The sequence below is a fragment of the Bombina bombina genome, chromosome 1 (genome assembly GCF_027579735.1).
Source record: "Bombina bombina isolate aBomBom1 chromosome 1, aBomBom1.pri, whole genome shotgun sequence".
Lineage (NCBI taxonomy): Eukaryota > Metazoa > Chordata > Amphibia > Anura > Bombinatoridae > Bombina > Bombina bombina.
Genome location: NC_069499.1, coordinates 289,809,196 through 289,827,219, shown reverse-complemented (window position 1 = coordinate 289,827,219; position 18,024 = coordinate 289,809,196). Strand labels below are relative to the sequence as shown.

The following is an 18,024-nucleotide window of genomic DNA, read 5'->3' as shown; positions in this document are numbered from 1 at the left end:
AGGGGAAGAGAGAGCAAAAGAGAGGGGGGTGAGAGAGCAAAAGAGAGGGGGAAAGAGCAAAATAGAGGGAAAAGAGCAAAAGAGAGGGGGGGGGAGAGCAAAATAGAGGGAAAAGAGCAAAAGAGAGGGGGGGAGAAAAAGAGAGGGGGAGAGAGAGCAATAGAAAGGGGGAGAGAGAGCAAAAGAGGGATGAAGAGAGAGAGAGCAAAAGGGAGGGGAGAGAGACAGATCAAAAGAGAGGGGGAGAGAGCAAAAGAGAGGAATGGAGAGAAAGATCAAAATAGAGGGATGGAGAGAGAGCAATAAAAAGGGGAGAGAGACAGAGCAAGAGAGGGGGGAGAGAGAGAGCGCAAAAGAGAGGGGGGAAAGAGAGAGTGCAAAAGAGAGGGGGGAGAGAGAGAGCGCAAAAGAGAGGGGGAGAGAGAGAATGCGCAAAAAAGAGGGGGGAGAGAGAGCAAAAGAGAGGGGGGGAGAGAGAGAGTGCAAAAGAGAGGTGGAGATAGAGAGCGCAAAAGAGAGGGGGATAGAGAGAGCACAAAAGAGAGGGGGAGAGAGAGCACGCAAAAGAGGGGGGGAGAGAGAGAGAGCGCAAAAGAGAGGGGAGAGAGAGCGCAAAAGAGAGGGGAGAGAGAGCGCAAAAGAGAGGGGGAGAGAGAGAGCGCAAAAGAGAGGGGAGAGAGAGCGCAAAAGAGAGGGGGAGAGAGAGCAAAAGAGAGGGGGAGAGAGGGAGCAAAAGAGGTGGAACGAGAGAGAGCGCAAAAAATAGAGGGGGATAGAGCACAAAAGAGAGGGGGAGAGAGCACAAAAGAGAGGGGGGAGAGAGAACAAACGAGAGGGGGGAGAGAGAACAAACGAGAGGGGGGAGAGAGAACAAAAGAGAGGGGGAGAGAGAACAAAAGAGAGGAGGGAGAGAGAGCAAAAGAGAGGGGGGAGAGAGCAAAAGAGAGGTGGAGCGAGAGAGAGCGCAAAAGAGGGGGAGAGAGCACAAAAGAGAGAGTGGGTGGGACCGCTGTACTGCAAAAAATGGCCAGTGTAAACGAGCTTTAGGACTAGTTAGTTATATTGTAGCAAGCTTAGTTTTTATTTCACAGATAAGTTTGTAATTAGTTTTAAACAGGAATTATTTAGGTAATAATTTTAAGTTTTATTTAGATTTATTTTAATAATATTTAAGTTAGGGGGTGTTAGGGTTAGGTTCAGGGTTACCGTGGAGATAATGGATTCCAGGCCTGGACCGAATAAAATCTTTCCCTTAAAAATGGACAGAAAGAAGTTGAGACTTAGAAGTCATATCCGCAGACCATGACTTCAGCCAGAGAATCCGACGAACCTGAGCCGAGAAACCTGCCACCTTAGCATTTAGGCGTGTAATCTGCATATTCACATCACAGATAAAATAATTAACAACCCTTATGGCCTTAATTCTCTCTTGTATAACGTTGAGTGGACCCTCCACCTCGATCAATTCTGATAAGGAGTTGCACCAATAGGTAGCCGCTCCCGCAACCACAGCAACAAATTTGAAACAAATATCCCGTATGTTGAAAAATCTTTCTCAATAGAGTTTCCATCTTTTTCTCCATGGGCTTTTTGAACGATGAACTATCCTCGAGTGGGATAGTAGTGCGTTTGGCAAGCGTGGAGGTAGACCCATCTACCTTAGGGACGGATCCCACAATCCCAATTGAGAGTCCGGAACCAGGAACAATTTCTTAAATGAAGAAGGGGAAAAGGAAGATCCAATCCTTTCCCATTCATTCTTAATAATATTCGCCATTTTTACAGGAACTGGGAAAGTCAAAGGAACAACCCTGTCCTCGTAAACTCTAATTTAGGAATCAGGGGTTCATCCAGAAGCTTGGTCTCTGGAACCTCTAATGTAGACAAGACTTTATTTAACAAGAAGCGTAGATTTTCAATCCTAAATCTAAAGTCAGGCTCCTTCGCAGCTGAAGGTTTAGAAGTAGTAGATTCAGACCCAGAAAGTTCATACTCAAAAGTGTCAGAGTGAACTACATCATCGAATAACCGAGTAGAGGAAAAATCCAATAAACTATCTGATGCAAGGATAACAAAATTTGACCTTGCGCTTAGCAGGGCGAGGTAACGCACTAAAGGCCACAGCCACCACCGTTTGTAACTGCGCAGTGAAGTCTGGCGGTAAAAGGCCTCCTCCAGATGAAGGATTAGGAGTGCTACGGGAAGCTGCATGTGTAATAGGAGATGACTGTAGGGTGCGCACCTCACAAGGCGGAGACCCCTCAGAGGTGGACGGCCGTAGTATCAAACATGTTAAACTTTCAAGGCATGTGGAACATAATTGAGCGGGCGGGTAAACCACGGCTTTCTCACAATATAAACAGGTATAGGACTTCGGTAAAGAGGGAGTACCCTCTAACGCATCAGAATCCCCCATAGCTTGCGTATAAAAGAGCAACTATAGCAACTTTTAATAATAAGAAAAAAATGGCACCGTTATACCCCAATGGCTGGGGCACTCACCACTTCCTATGACCCATGCAGAACAGAGAAACCGCTCCTCTCCGTTAATCAGCTCAGTCAGGAAAGTAGGAAGAAAGTGTGACCACACCCGGTCACATGGTGCGTAATGCAGGACCGCTCCTGCTAAGGGAAAAAGCGTGCCAAGCCTTTTAAGCTGCGCAGCTCCAAAAGTGAAAGTAAAACCTGTACGTTCCACATCAGCCTATGAGCCCAAAACATCTCACACATGTCGAAGCATAAATCAAACAATAACATATGCGATTAATCCCCACTGTTCAATAAATCCCCTCAGGAGATATTAACCCTAAATTCCATACAGATAAAAAGGAGCCACACTGTGACCCTGTCTTCTAGCGTTATCATATGTGTAAAAAATGAAACTATCTTACTGGAATCTATGCTGTGGAACAAACGCAGCCTCTCAAGTGTGACCGTCTGTAGCATTGCTCCTGACATGGACTTGAGTGAAGAAAAAAGCAGGCAGTGAAACTCGTCAACACTGATTGCTTAGAAGCTATTAATATGCTGGGTTCGCATGAAGACTCTCCCTGCATCTCCAGACTCTAACTTTCACCAATGCTCTCACTGAGACGCTGACAAGACTACTTAAAACTCCAGTCCCACAACGAAGGCTAGATACCCTTCCTAAGGAACTACTCCGAAAATTGAAACTTCTTTGTCATCCTCCTGTGACTAAAGGGAAAGAATGACTAGGGTGTGGGGGAAGTGGGAGGAGTATTTAAGCCTTTGGCTGCGGTGTCTTTGCCTCCTCCTGATGGCCAGGTTCTGTATTTCCCACAAGTAAGGAATGAAGCCGTGGACTCTCCTTATATTAAGAAGGAAATGCACATTTAGAGTTCACTACATTCCTTGTTTAAGGTTAAATACCGTAGTTATTATGGGATGAATGATAACATGTATGAAAATGCAATGTGGGTTAAAAGAGGCTGTAACTGGGATATCCATTATCTCAGAACAAGTTCCTAGTTAAACAAATCTATCTTCTATTGTAGATCCGGTAAATGATGTTGGAGATTATACACCCCAAGTAAAATACTAGAATCCAAACGTAAACCACTGGTGTGGGGAAGTTATGGTGGTTTTGTGTTACAGGTGGGAGGGGTTAAGAAGATATAAAGATAGGAGCAGACAGGAAGTGGGCAGAAAAACTAATCTTGTGTTCTTTGTGATTACAGGTATTACTGTGGAGCTGCTGAACTCAGAGAATAGCTTCTAGGAGCAGAAGAATTCATAAAAAAGTACCTGGATGGGGAGAACATGTGCAGTGGTACTGCAGTGCATGAGGAGAGTAAAGAGGAGGATAGGAGCTGTTGCTCCAGAGCAGGAGGGAGTAGAAGAGTCTGAAACAGAAGGCCAGGCTGTGGTCACAATAGAGGTGAGCAATCTTGCCCCTGATGTACATGCTCCCCTGTGTTTCCCCCTCCTGCATGTACCTCTCTCCCTATCTTCCTACTCTGAAGCCAACCTGACATCTGTTTCCTTTCCCCCTATGATCCGAAGGGTGTCTTCTCCTTCTTTGTCCCCCCTTTCTGTTCCCCTTGGTTAAGGTTCTCGGGTCCCTCAGCAATGTAGCGTGGCTGAGCAGTTTCAGTCCCTGGGCCCTGGTGGGTCTTATCACAGCCAGCTTGTACATGTCAATGGTGGGGGTGAGGCACTCACCCATTTGCCATGTCTGATAACTTCTACTGTAGCGTCTTGCACCTGCCCCTCCCTCCCTGTGCACGCCAATGTCTCAAGTGAATGACATCACTGGAGTGTGCAGGAAGGAGGGATCAAATGAGGAGAAAGTGCTGGGCTCCCAAAGAGATGAGTAGGTAGCTATGGCCGGGCTCTCTATATCTGCTAGGAGGGGGATTGTGTATAATGATCAGACCCTAAGTTTGCCTGAACCATTTTCACACAGAAGGCATGGTGGAGTGGGTAGGGGCAGAATCATGGGTAATTATGGCACAGTTGAGTATGTTTATGTGGATCCCTATGATACCCATAACCGTTTAATGTTTGGAATTGTTGGTAGGGGTTTTAGGGCAGGTGTGCTCAGACAAATTCAAAACAAGTCTGTTTACAGTGGCTTTTGTGCAAGCCTTCGCTGTGGCAATGACGATAGAGGATTTAGTAGCTGCTTCTAAGGGGTCCTCACAGTAAGGTCTCAAGAAAGAGGATGTGAAGGTATTAGACTAGGCAGTCATGGTATTTATAAGGAAATCAAAAACTGGATAGCAGCAAAGGCGAAGGGATGCAAGGTTTGTCCTGTAGTCTGTGCGAGTCATTACAGGTAGAACATTTGCAGGTTTGGATCATTAGACACTTATGTGCATTGGGCAGCAGTATACTCTACAGCGTCAAAGCAAGGAGTGAACTTAGGGGCATAAGTAAGATGGATAGGGAAAAGAGGGATGAGATGGAGAGTTCATGGAGGCAGCTCAGGTGTCTAGAAGGAAGTGGGGAAAGTAAGATGTTTTAGGAAACAATACTGGAGCAGTGCCTACCATGGAGCTCAATGGGCAAATTATATAAGTACCTAAATGGTTTAAGGTATCGTGGCTGGACACTAGCCTGGTCCAGCGTGATTTCTACACAGCATTGAAGGATTTTTGTGATGCAGAAGGGGGGGGGGGGGTAAAGTAGTAGAAAAAAAGTCAACCAGACAGGCAGCAAGTTGCTGAAGGAGGTAGGAGGACAGGTTCTAGAGCAAAGAACAAGCATCTGAACCAAAAAGACTGTGTCCACCTGTCAAAGGAGGGCAACAACATCTTCCTGGAGGATAGCAAAGGGATATGAAACCCACATTTTTATGCAGGGCTTTATACAGGCAAGAAAGGGTCACGGCGTGGATTGAGGATGGCGGAAAAAGGAGGGCCCTCTCTTTATTATTTGATGATGGCAAAATTGCAGCTTGGCACGTGAGTGAGGTGATGCTGGGGGGGGGTGTCTGTGGGGTATGGGGACCTGGTGGTCTGTCGGTCTAACTCACGTGGTCCTCCTAGCCTCCTGTCAGTTGCCAGTGACACCACTGTGCGGTCACGCTAATTTGTCACAAGGCTGCTAACATTTCTTGTCAATGCTTGTGCATTGTATTTTGATGTGGCCTTTAATTGCTTTATTGATTTGAAAATTAATGAGGGTCGCTCATAATTCTGCCATAAAGGCAATGAATCTGACTTAATTTAATAAAACTGTGACCATTTCAAACTGCCAATACCTGTGTCTCTCTTTATTGACTTTAACGGTTAAGAGATTTGGGGAAAAAACATTTTTGTATTAGTGGGGTTGGTTGTAACAGGGGAATGAAACCCCAAAGTATAAAAGTATACAATGTAAAACAGCAGCTGGCTGTACTGTTTGATTAGAGCAGAATTACCTCCCATGCTGGGGATAGATTGTTGTTTTAAATGAGATTAGAAACAGATATATTTTGATCCGAATAATATGCCTAGCAACCTTTTTATGCAAGTTGTATGCCCAGACTACTCTGTATACAGTAAAGATACACGTTCAGCCTCAGTCATATAGGAAAAAAATAATAATAAAAAAGGACATTGTAGTTAACTTTTTGTTTAATCTAAAAGAGGGCATTTCAAAATGTTTTGCAGTGTTTTATTTTTTTAAAACTCATGTTGCTGTCCTAAATAAATTTAAAAAATTTTTTGTCATACTTGCAAAGATGTGTCACCATCAGTAAAACAGATAAAATGGCCCTTTTTAACCTTTGAGGATTAGAAGGAAGCACAAAATCAATGATGTACTATTAGATTCAACTTTTTCAGGGAAAACAATTTTCAGTATGTGTAAATGCTGCTCTTCATAGGCATTATAGAAGAGATTTGTGCAATGCCTCTATAATATTTTCTTTTTAAATATGTAAACATTTAGTAAATCTTACTTTGCTGTTCCACCAGTCATGTTGGTTTTGTGGTGAATGTCATTCCATGTCACTACATTTTTAGCCCCAGTGGTTCGAGATTCACCCACTGTGAAGATTAGCTTTTGATCAAAGGCTTTTTTCAGCAGCTTTAGGATCTCTATTCCTTCTGTATCCTTAGGTAAATAGGCAACTCGTGTGGTGCCTTGGTATCGTTGTCCTTTATTTGGATGATTATCCTGGAAAACAGAATCATTGTCTCAAGTCTGAGCAGCAAAAATTGTTCACAAGTCAACTGACCAAAACATCTTAAACCGCATCTCTTACACATTTCTAATTACTCTTAATTTACATGCATTAGGTCATTATCAATCAACATACATATAAAAAACATAAGTAACTGCAAATAAACAAGAATATAATATGTCATTCCTTGATTCATAACCACTTGACAATATATAGAGATAATTGATAAAATAAATGAGACTATGGCCATAAAAAGTAAATATATTTTAAAATCTGTGATCTAGATTCTAGTTTCATGATTCTCTGACCGACTTGGTGTTTGTCTACAATCTGCTATGGCAGCACATCACTGTGAGTCCCATAGACCCTAAGCAAAAGCACAGCTGTTTAGTGCCCTAGAAAGCTGGCTAACAAAACCGAAGAACGGGTGAAAGTGAAGCCACCCCCTAAGAGAAAGAAGCAATTCTTAAAGCTTTAAAAAGATAACTCATCATCACCTTGCTCCTGCTCTTCATTGATATCATTCAGCTTTATAAAACAATAATACAGAGCTGCAGGAGTACACTCTGCTTAGGGTCTATGGTGCAGATCAGGGCTTGATACATTGCTTTACAGGAAATGTGTGAAATTGGTCTATATATATATATATATTCCAAATAGATGCACTCCATAAAACAATTTTCATTAATGCCACGGTGCAGTATAATGAATCCAAATAGCGTAGCAAAAAATAAGCACTCAATGGTCTTTGCAGTAAAACTTCACATTTAATATATAAAGTTTAAAAACAAAGCATAACGTTTCGAGACTCCATTAATCCCTCTGTCAAATGCAAATTCAATCCCAAAACAATTTTACCTAATATCCCCCAGCACACACCCGCCTTTTAAACCTACAAGTGTCTAATGGACATATCCTCTCCAGCTGAATAGAGCTCCAACCCCATCTGCGTTCCACAGAGCACATTGCGTTCCAGTGACGTCATCAATACGTGTCCGTCACTTCCTGGTTTCGTATGAATGCTCCCACGCTGTTTCTGACAGCTGTCAGAATTAACCAACGTGTTAGAGAACACATGCACGGCGGAACCATAAACAGTAGTGACGTTCATGTGAATTTCTCTCATAGCATCAAAACCGGATCAAGAAACAACTACCAAAGGATATGTATAATAAAAACAGAATTTATGTTTACCTGATAAATTACTTTCTCCAACGGTGTGTCCGGTCCACGGCGTCATCCTTACTTGTGGGATATTCTCTTCCCCAACAGGAAATGGCAAAGAGCCCAGCAAAGCTGGTCACATGATCCCTCCTAGGCTCCGCCTACCCCAGTCATTCGACCGACGTTAAGGAGGAATATTTGCATAGGAGAAACCATATGGTACCGTGGTGACTGTAGTTAAGAAAATAAATTATCAGACCTGATTAAAAAAACCAGGGCGGGCCGTGGACCGGACACACCGTTGGAGAAAGTAATTTATCAGGTAAACATAAATTCTGTTTTCTCCAACATAGGTGTGTCCGGTCCACGGCGTCATCCTTACTTGTGGGAACCAATACCAAAGCTTTAGGACACGGATGAAGGGAGGGAGCAAATCAGGTCACCTAAATGGAAGGCACCACGGCTTGCAAAACCTTTCTCCCAAAAATAGCCTCAGAAGAAGCAAAAGTATCAAACTTGTAAAATTTGGTAAAAGTGTGCAGTGAAGACCAAGTCGCTGCCCTACATATCTGATCAACAGAAGCCTCGTTCTTGAAGGCCCATGTGGAAGCCACAGCCCTAGTGGAATGAGCTGTGATTCTTTCGGGAGGCTGCCGTCCGGCAGTCTCGTAAGCCAATCTGATGATGCTTTTAATCCAAAAAGAAAGAGAGGTAGAAGTTGCTTTTTGACCTCTCCTTTTACCGGAATAAACAACAAACAAGGAAGATGTTTGTCTAAAATCCTTTGTAGCATCTAAATAGAATTTTAGAGCGCGAACAACATCCAAATTGTGCAACAATCGTTCCTTCTTTGAAACTGGTTTCGGACACAGAGAAGGTACGATAATCTCCTGGTTAATGTTTTTGTTAGAAACAACTTTTGGAAGAAAACCAGGTTTAGTACGTAAAACCACCTTATCTGCATGGAACACCAGATAAGGAGGAGAACACTGCAGAGCAGATAATTCTGAAACTCTTCTAGCAGAAGAAATTGCAACTAAAAACAAAACTTTCCAAGATAATAACTTAATATCAACGGAATGTAAGGGTTCAAACGGAACCCCCTGAAGAACTGAAAGAACCAAATTGAGACTCCAAGGAGGAGTCAAAGGTTTGTAAACAGGCTTAATTCTAACCAGAGCCTGAACAAAGGCTTGAACATCTGGCACAGCTGCCAGCTTTTTGTGAAGTAACACAGACAAGGCAGAAATCTGTCCCTTCAGGGAACTTGCAGATAATCCTTTTTCCAATCCTTCTTGAAGGAAGGATAGAATCCTAGGAATCTTAACCTTGTCCCAAGGGAATCCTTTAGATTCACACCAACAGATATATTTTTTCCAAATTTTGTGGTAAATCTTTCTAGTTACAGGCTTTCTGGCCTGAACAAGAGTATCGATAACAGAATCTGAGAACCCTCGCTTCGATAAGATCAAGCGTTCAATCTCCAAGCAGTCAGCTGGAGTGAAACCAGATTCGGATGTTCGAACGGACCCTGAACAAGAAGGTCTCGTCTCAAAGGTAGCTTCCAAGGTGGAGCCGATGACATATTCACCAGATCTGCATACCAAGTCCTGCGTGGCCACGCAGGAGCTATCAAGATCACCGACGCCCTCTCCTGATTGATCCTGGCTACCAGCCTGGGGATGAGAGGAAACGGCGGGAACACATAAGCTAGTTTGAAGGTCCAAGGTGCTACTAGTGCATCCACTAGAGCCGCCTTGGGATCCCTGGATCTGGACCCGTAGCAAGGAACTTTGAAGTTCTGACGAGAGGCCATCAGATCCATGTCTGGAATGCCCCACAGCTGAGTGACTTGGGCAAAGATTTCCGGATGGAGTTCCCACTCCCCCGGATGCAATGTCTGACGACTCAGAAAATCCGCTTCCCAATTTTCCACTCCTGGGATGTGGATAGCAGACAGGTGGCAGGAGTGAGACTCCGCCCATAGAATGATTTTGGTCACTTCTTCCATCGCTAGGGAACTCCTTGTTCCCCCCTGATGGTTGATGTACGCAACAGTTGTCATGTTGTCTGATTGAAACCGTATGAACTTGGCCCTCGCTAGCTGAGGCCAAGCCTTGAGAGCATTGAATATCGCTCTCAGTTCCAGAATATTTATCGGTAGAAGAGATTCTTCCCGAGACCAAAGACCCTGAGCTTTCAGGGATCCCCAGACCGCGCCCCAGCCCATCAGACTGGCGTCGGTCGTGACAATGACCCACTCTGGTCTGCGGAATGTCATCCCTTGTGACAGGTTGTCCAGGGACAGCCACCAACGGAGTGAGTCTCTGGTCCTCTGATTTACTTGTATCTTCGGAGACAAGTCTGTATAGTCCCCATCCCACTGACTGAGCATGCACAGTTGTAATGGTCTTAGATGAATGCGCGCAAAAGGAACTATGTCCATTGCCGCTACCATCAACCCGATCACTTCCATGCACTGAGCTATGGAAGGAAGAGGAACGGAATGAAGTATCCGACAAGAGTCTAGAAGTTTTGTTTTTCTGGCCTCTGTCAGGAAAATCCTCATTTCTAAGGAGTCTATTATTGTTCCCAAGAAGGGAACCCTTGTTGACGGAGATAGAGAACTCTTTTCCACGTTCACTTTCCATCCGTGAGATCTGAGAAAGGCCAGGACAATGTCCGTGTGAGCCTTTGTTTGAGGAAGGGACGACGCTTGAATCAGAATGTCGTCCAAGTAAGGTACTACAGCAATGCCCCTTGGTCTTAGCACAGCTAGAAGGGACCCTAGTACCTTTGTGAAAACCCTTGGAGCAGTGGCTAATCCGAAAGGAAGCGCCACGAACTGGTAATGTTTGTCCAGGAATGCGAACCTTAGGAACCGATGATGTTCCTTGTGGATAGGAATATGTAGATACGCATCCTTTAAATCCACCGTGGTCATGAATTGACCTTCCTGGATGGAAGGAAGAATAGTTCGAATGGTTTCCATCTTGAACGATGGAACCTTGAGAAACTTGTTTAAGATCTTGAGATCTAAGATTGGTCTGAACGTTCCCTCTTTTTTGGGAACTATGAACAGATTGAAGTAGAACCCCATCCCTTGTTCTCTTAATGGAACAGGATGAATCACTCCCATTTTTAACAGGTCTTCTACACAATGTAAGAATGCCTGTCTTTTTATGTGGTCTGAAGACAACTGAGACCTGTGGAACCTCCCCCTTGGGGGAAGTCCCTTGAATTCCAGAAGATAACCTTGGGAAACTATTTCTAGTGCCCAAGGATCCAGAACATCTCTTGCCCAAGCCTGAGCGAAGAGAGAGAGTCTGCCCCCCACCAGATCCGGTCCCGGATCGGGGGCCAACATTTCATGCTGTCTTGGTAGCAGTGGCAGGTTTCTTGGCCTGCTTTCCCTTGTTCCAGCCTTGCATTGGTCTCCAAGCTGGCTTGGCTTGAGAAGTATTACCCTCTTGCTTAGAGGACGTAGCACTTTGGGTTGGTCCGTTTCTACGAAAGGGACGAAAATTAGGTTTATTTTTTGCCTTGAAAGGCCGATCCTGAGGAAGGGCGTGGCCCTTACCCCCAGTGATATCAGAGATAATCTCTTTCAAGTCAGGGCCAAACAGCGTTTTCCCCTTGAAAGGAATGTTAAGTAGCTTGTTCTTGGAAGACGCATCAGCCGACCAAGATTTCAACCAAAGCGCTCTGCGCGCCACAATAGCAAACCCTGAATTCTTAGCCGCTAACCTAGCCAATTGCAAAGTGGCGTCTAGGGTGAAAGAATTAGCCAATTTGAGAGCATTGATTCTGTCCATAATCTCCTCATAAGGAGGAGAATCACTATCGACCGCCTTTATCAGCTCATCGAACCAGAAACATGCGGCTGTAGTGACAGGGACAATGCATGAAATTGGTTGTAGAAGGTAACCCTGCTGAACAAACATTTTCTTAAGCAAACCTTCTAATTTTTTATCCATAGGATCTTTGAAAGCACAACTATCCTCTATGGGTATAGTGGTGCGTTTGTTTAAAGTGGAAACCGCTCCCTCGACCTTGGGGACTGTCTGCCATAAGTCCTTTCTGGGGTCGACCATAGGAAACAATTTTTTAAATATGGGGGGAGGGACGAAAGGAATACCGGGCCTTTCCCATTCTTTATTAACAATGTCCGCCACCCGCTTGGGTATAGGAAAAGCTTCTGGGAGCCCCGGCACCTCTAGGAACTTGTCCATTTTACATAGTTTCTCTGGGATGACCAACTTGTCACAATCATCCAGAGTGGATAATACCTCCTTAAGCAGAATGCGGAGATGTTCCAACTTAAATTTAAATGCAATCACATCAGGTTCAGCTTGTTGAGAAATGTTCCCTGAATCAGTAATTTCTCCCTCAGACAAAACCTCCCTGGCCCCATCAGACTGGGTTAGGGGCCCTTCAGAAATATCATTATCAGCGTCGTCATGCTCTTCAGTATCTAAAACAGAGCAATCGCGCTTACGCTGATAAGTGTTCATTTTGGCTAAAATGTTTTTGACAGAATTATCCATTACAGCCGTTAATTGTTGCATAGTAAGGAGTATTGGCGCGCTAGATGTACTAGGGGCCTCCTGAGTGGGCAAGACTCGTGTAGACGAAGGAGGGAATGATGCAGTACCATGCTTACTCCCCTCACTTGAGGAATCATCTTGGGCATCATTGTCATTGTCACATAAATCACATTTATTTAAATGAATAGGAATTCTGGCTTCCCCACATTCAGAACACAGTCTATCTGGTAGTTCAGACATGTTAAACAGGCATAAACTTGATAACAAAGTACAAAAAACGTTTTAAAATAAAACCGTTACTGTCACTTTAAATTTTAAACTGAACACACTTTATTACTGCAATTGCGAAAAAACATGAAGGAATTGTTCAAAATTCACCAAATTTTCACCACAGTGTCTTAAAGCCTTAAAAGTATTGCACACCAAATTTGGAAGCTTTAACCCTTAAAATAACGGAACCGGAGCCGTTTTGAACTTTAACCCCTTTACAGTCCCTGGTATCTGCTTTGCTGAGACCCAACCAAGCCCAAAGGGGAATACGATACCAAATGACGCCTTCAGAAAGCCTTTTCTAAGTATCAGAGCTCCTCTCACATGCGACTGCATGCCATGCCTCTCAAAAACAAGTGCGCCACACCGGCGCGAAAATGAGGCTCTGCCTATGCTTTGGGAAAGCCCCTAAGAATAAGGTGTCTAAAACAGTGCCTGCCGATATTATTATATCAAAATACCCAGATAAAATGATTCCTCAAGGCTAAATATGTGTTAATAATGAATCGATTTAGCCCAGAAAAAGTCTACAGTCTTAATAAGCCCTTGTGAAGCCCTTATTTACGATCGTAATAAACATGGCTTACCGGATCCCATAGGGAAAATGACAGCTTCCAGCATTACATCGTCTTGTTAGAATGTGTCATACCTCAAGCAGCAAGAGACTGCTCACTGTTCCCCCAACTGAAGTTAACTGCTCTCAACAGTCCTGTGTGGAACAGCCATGGATTTTAGTGACGGTTGCTAAAATCATTTTCCTCATACAAACAGAAATCTTCATCTCTTTTCTGTTTCTGAGTAAATAGTACATGCCAGCACTATTTCAAAATAACAAACTCTTGATTGAATAATAAAAACTACAGTTAAACACTAAAAAACTCTAAGCCATCTCCGTGGAGATGTTGCCTGTACAACGGCAAAGAGAATGACTGGGGTAGGCGGAGCCTAGGAGGGATCATGTGACCAGCTTTGCTGGGCTCTTTGCCATTTCCTGTTGGGGAAGAGAATATCCCACAAGTAAGGATGACGCCGTGGACCGGACACACCTATGTTGGAGAAACGACAACCAATTTAAAAACAATAATAAAAAACCTATACTACATACATAATATTTTAGATACTATCTGATTATATTAACATATTGATATTAAAATGAACTTGAACTTTATAGCTTACAAGAAGTATGGTAGAAGAGACCATATAGATACTGAGGTGCCTTATTAGAATGAACAACATTCTTATGTAGAATAAGGACACAGTTACCGTCAGTGTGATTAGTTCAACATAGATACATCTGGGAGTAGTCAGCTTTATCAAATACTCCATATGCATACATCTTCTTTTCACAGAGATTAGATTAGCATAATTAACTGAAATGGTGACGAAGTAATATGAACAAACAGAGGTCAATGTTCCATAGATGAACTTCCTTATTTGCAGAAGAAAGGAGTGAAATCCAGTATGGTGTTAAGGCCCTTAGGGGCCACAATGTCCAGTGTATATATCCACCTGGATTCCAGGTGCAGCAGTTTTTGTGCTCTGTTACCCCCTCTCCGTAGAGGTGGTATGTGATCAATCAATATCGTCCTAAGATTTGATAGATTGTGCTTGTACCGTACAAAGTGGCGAGCCACAGGCTGCTCTGAATTGCCCTTATTGATAGCCTCCTGAATGGCAAATCTCTGATAAGCCATACGTTCACGGAAGGTAGTGGTCGTTTTTCCAACATAAACCAATGAGCACGGGCAGATGAGTATATAGATCACTGTACTTGAGTGTGTCAATCTATGGTTGATTTTCAACCTCTTGTTGGAATGTGGGTTTTGAAATGTAGATCCACTTTGCATGCTATGACACGTGGTACAGTCTCCACACCTGAAACATCTCAACTTTGTGGGTTTAATCCAGCAGGTTTTTTGATAGCAGCGTATAGGATCTGTCTCAACCAAAAGATCTCTCAGATTACTTGCACAGCGATATGCCATCCTAGGTGGTTGCATTTTTTTAAAATGGTAGGCCCCTGTCGTTCTTTATCAGTTCCCAGCACTCCCTCAGCGCCGAATTCATCCTAGTGTGTGTTGTATGAAAAGTTGTGATACTATTCAACCTGTCAACCTTGGTAGATGTTATTCCTTTATCACTCGATAATTCTTCTTGTGTTCTAGCAAGGACCTTGGTCCTGATGTCTTGTATCGCTCCTGGATTATATCCACGGGCAATAAGTTTCTCCTCCATATTGTCCATCTGGTCTAACATCAATGGCACCTCAGTATTATTCCTGACCACCTGAGTGAGTTGAGAGGATATCACCCCTCTTTTTAGATGTTCAGGATGACAACTATGAGATTCTAAAAGAGAGTTCCTATTTGTAGGTTTAGAGAATAGAGATGTACCAAAACGACATATGGAACATAAATTTACTTTAAAGATATTGAGATCAAGAAAATATATTTCATCAGTTGAAAATTCCATCTTAAACATAATAGTTTGGTCAATACTATTTAAATGATCTACCCAAATTTAAAAGGTTCAATACAGTCCCTCGCCACACCAAAAAGACATCATCTGTAAGGAACGTTGAATCGATATTAATGTTGTGGATAACAACTGCAGATTAACTGTAATTTGTATTTGTATGCCAATTTAATTGTTACAATGTATTAAGGCACAGGGTAACTAATTACTAGGCAGAGATGTTTACTAGAATGATTAACTCCAAAAGAGTTTATATCTGCTTGTCAGTATTAACGGACAAGAGATTAATATGTGAAAGAACTTTAGTGCTGCTTCGGACTTAAGCTAAGGAGCTGACAGTTAAAGTACACGTTCAGTATGCAGCTTGAGAGCAAAGTCTCACTTTACAGGCCAACGGCTGAGGAACTGTGGTCAGGTCTATTAATACAGTGTGAGATTCGGGAAACCTTCCCAGGAGAAATTGGCTTACGTGCCGGAGCGGTTTGACAAGACACTGAGTCCTCTAGGTGATGGGGTGAGGAGTTGCGGTCACAGGACGATCTGCTCAGACTTACGGAGGAATTAAATACTCACAGCGTAAGTATTGAGCAGCAGGGGTAAGTCTGTCCGTGTGCAAGCGTAGATTGTCAGAGGTTGGTTTACTCACAGAGTGAGAGACTAGCTGCTGCGGTAAGACACATCTTCTGTTATGCAGGCAATCAGTGAATCCAGCTTCCACAAGAGTGTCTGCTAGGTTAGCGTGGTGATACTGAGAAGTTGTGAGGATGTCAAGTAGCACTGGGTTCCGTAGAGACGGCAGCGCCGTTCAGAAGGCTAAGTTTAGTTAGGGAGGTAGCAGAATGGCTAGGATTCCTTGCTGGAAGGTAGTTAAGCTTGTAATACCTTAATGGTCAGGAGAGCCGCATGTATACTGTCCCGTAGGGAAAATACTGAAGCAGGTAGAAAGGGGTGTGTCTTAGTTAAATAGACTAGATGGAAAGGTAAGTTCAAACAGTTAAAGGCAAAGTAACGATAGGAAGGAGATCCACATATAGAATCCGGGACATCATCGATGAAGCGGGTATAATGTATCACATTTCGATTTAAGTGTGGTTTCATAATAAATTCCTCATACCACGCCATATATAAATTGGCGTATGCCGGGGCCATATTTGAACCCATAGCAGTCCCTGAGGTCTGCAGGTAGAAGTCAGACTCGAATCTAAAATAATTATGGTTTAAACAATAATCCATTAATTCCAAAATAAATTCTATGGGGGGACCTGTATATACTTCTTATTTAGATAACATAGTCCTAACAGCCTGGATGCCACTGGTATGTGAAATGCAGGTATATAGGCTTTCCACATCCATAGTGACAAGTATGCCATTAGGTTGTAGCCAATCTGCACTTTTAAGAGTTTTAATCAAAGTTGCGGAATCGTTTAAATAAGCAAAAGTATCTTTTACCCTTGGCTGTAAAAAGAAGTCAACAAAATTGCTATATTTGAACAGATAGAGTCTCGTGCAGAAACAATTGGTCTCCCGGGGGGATTTATGAGGGTTTTACGCACCTTTGGCAGTAAATAAAAAAACAGTGTTTTTGGATATGAAGTGGTCAAAAATTGTAATTCTATTACATTGATATATCCTGCTTCGAATGCAGACCTCAGGGACCGATCAATTTTAGTTTTAAATACATTTGTTGCCCCTCAACTTTGTGTATACAACATTATCATTCAATTGTCTAGTTGCCTCCATTCTGTAGTCACTGTAATCTAAAATGACAATACCACCACCCTTGTCAGCCAGATGGATGATCATCTTTAGTTAAATTTGAGAAAGATTTAGTCTCACCAGTGGTACAGTCTAGAGACATCATATGTCATGTACTGTCTCTTTAAGGATGGGTTGGCTAATCTAACCCTTATTCCTTTTAAATAGTAGGCGGAACCTCCTCACATTGCTTGGAAATTTGTTCATGCAGGAGCTTTTCCCTGAAGCAACAAGTGCCTGTTTCTTCGTTTTCAAGCCTTATTGTCTACAGTTATTCTACTGAAGGAAGTTACTTGGAAATTCTACTTCTAATTTATTTCTCTTATTTAAGTTTCAGAGGAGATTCTGTCAAAATGTATTCGTAACTTTGCCTTTTTTCTGTGCTAAATATCAGTCTGCATGTCATCCAATCACGCAAATGCAGACTGACACACCTCCTAAAGCTGCAGCTCAAACAGATCTATTTCCCAGTGTTGAAGCAACTCAGCTGCTGTGTGTGGATCATTTCTCTGCATACAGACACCATTACCTTGCAGCTGACAAGCAAACTTGGATCTACTTTATTCCCTGTGCCAGATGTTACTACTTAAACGCTCCAGGTAAAATATTGTTACTGTTTATGTGCGCACAAACTCTGTGATCTCTGGATGTTAAACAACATTATTTGAATTTAAGAGAGAACTGCTTATATTGCATCCGGTTTATATTCTGGGAGTACATATCCTCATTATGTCCACTGTTATATAGTTACATTGCATTGCTGGCTCATACGTTTTGGTTATAACCTCAATTTCCTTCTATCATTCACTATTTCTGGCATATGCTAAAACAGTTCTAAAACAGATGAGGACATTAAGGATTAACCTTATTAAAAAAAGCTTTGTAAATTATTTGTAGGATTAATATAACCCAGCAATGTTATTAGGAATCCTAGTTTTTGATACATCCCTCCAAATTATACCTAACTTGTTACTAAGCTAAACTTTAAATATTCTTACTGCTCTACATAATAGATCCTCACAAGGAATCATTACATATTTCCAAGCCAAAATGGATCCTGTAGAGCTCACCAATCACGTACATAACCTGAACCAAAGAGTGGACCTATTAACTCAAGGTTTAAGAGAACTCCAGGTTGAAAATGAGACCTTAAAGGCTATTCTTAAAGACACAGTCGCAACA

The 18,024-nt window shown here is 42.7% G+C and overlaps 1 protein-coding gene across 1 annotated transcript in view; it reads right to left on the bottom strand.

The window, feature by feature from the left end:
* Window positions 1-18,024, bottom strand: part of DTX3L (deltex E3 ubiquitin ligase 3L) — a 525,788-nt gene that overhangs the window by 33,370 nt on the left and 474,394 nt on the right. The window contains exon 4 of the mRNA XM_053698039.1: window positions 6,407-6,624. Within this exon, the coding sequence (XP_053554014.1) occupies window positions 6,407-6,624 (218 nt within the window). The remainder of the gene's footprint in view (window positions 1-6,406; window positions 6,625-18,024) is intronic.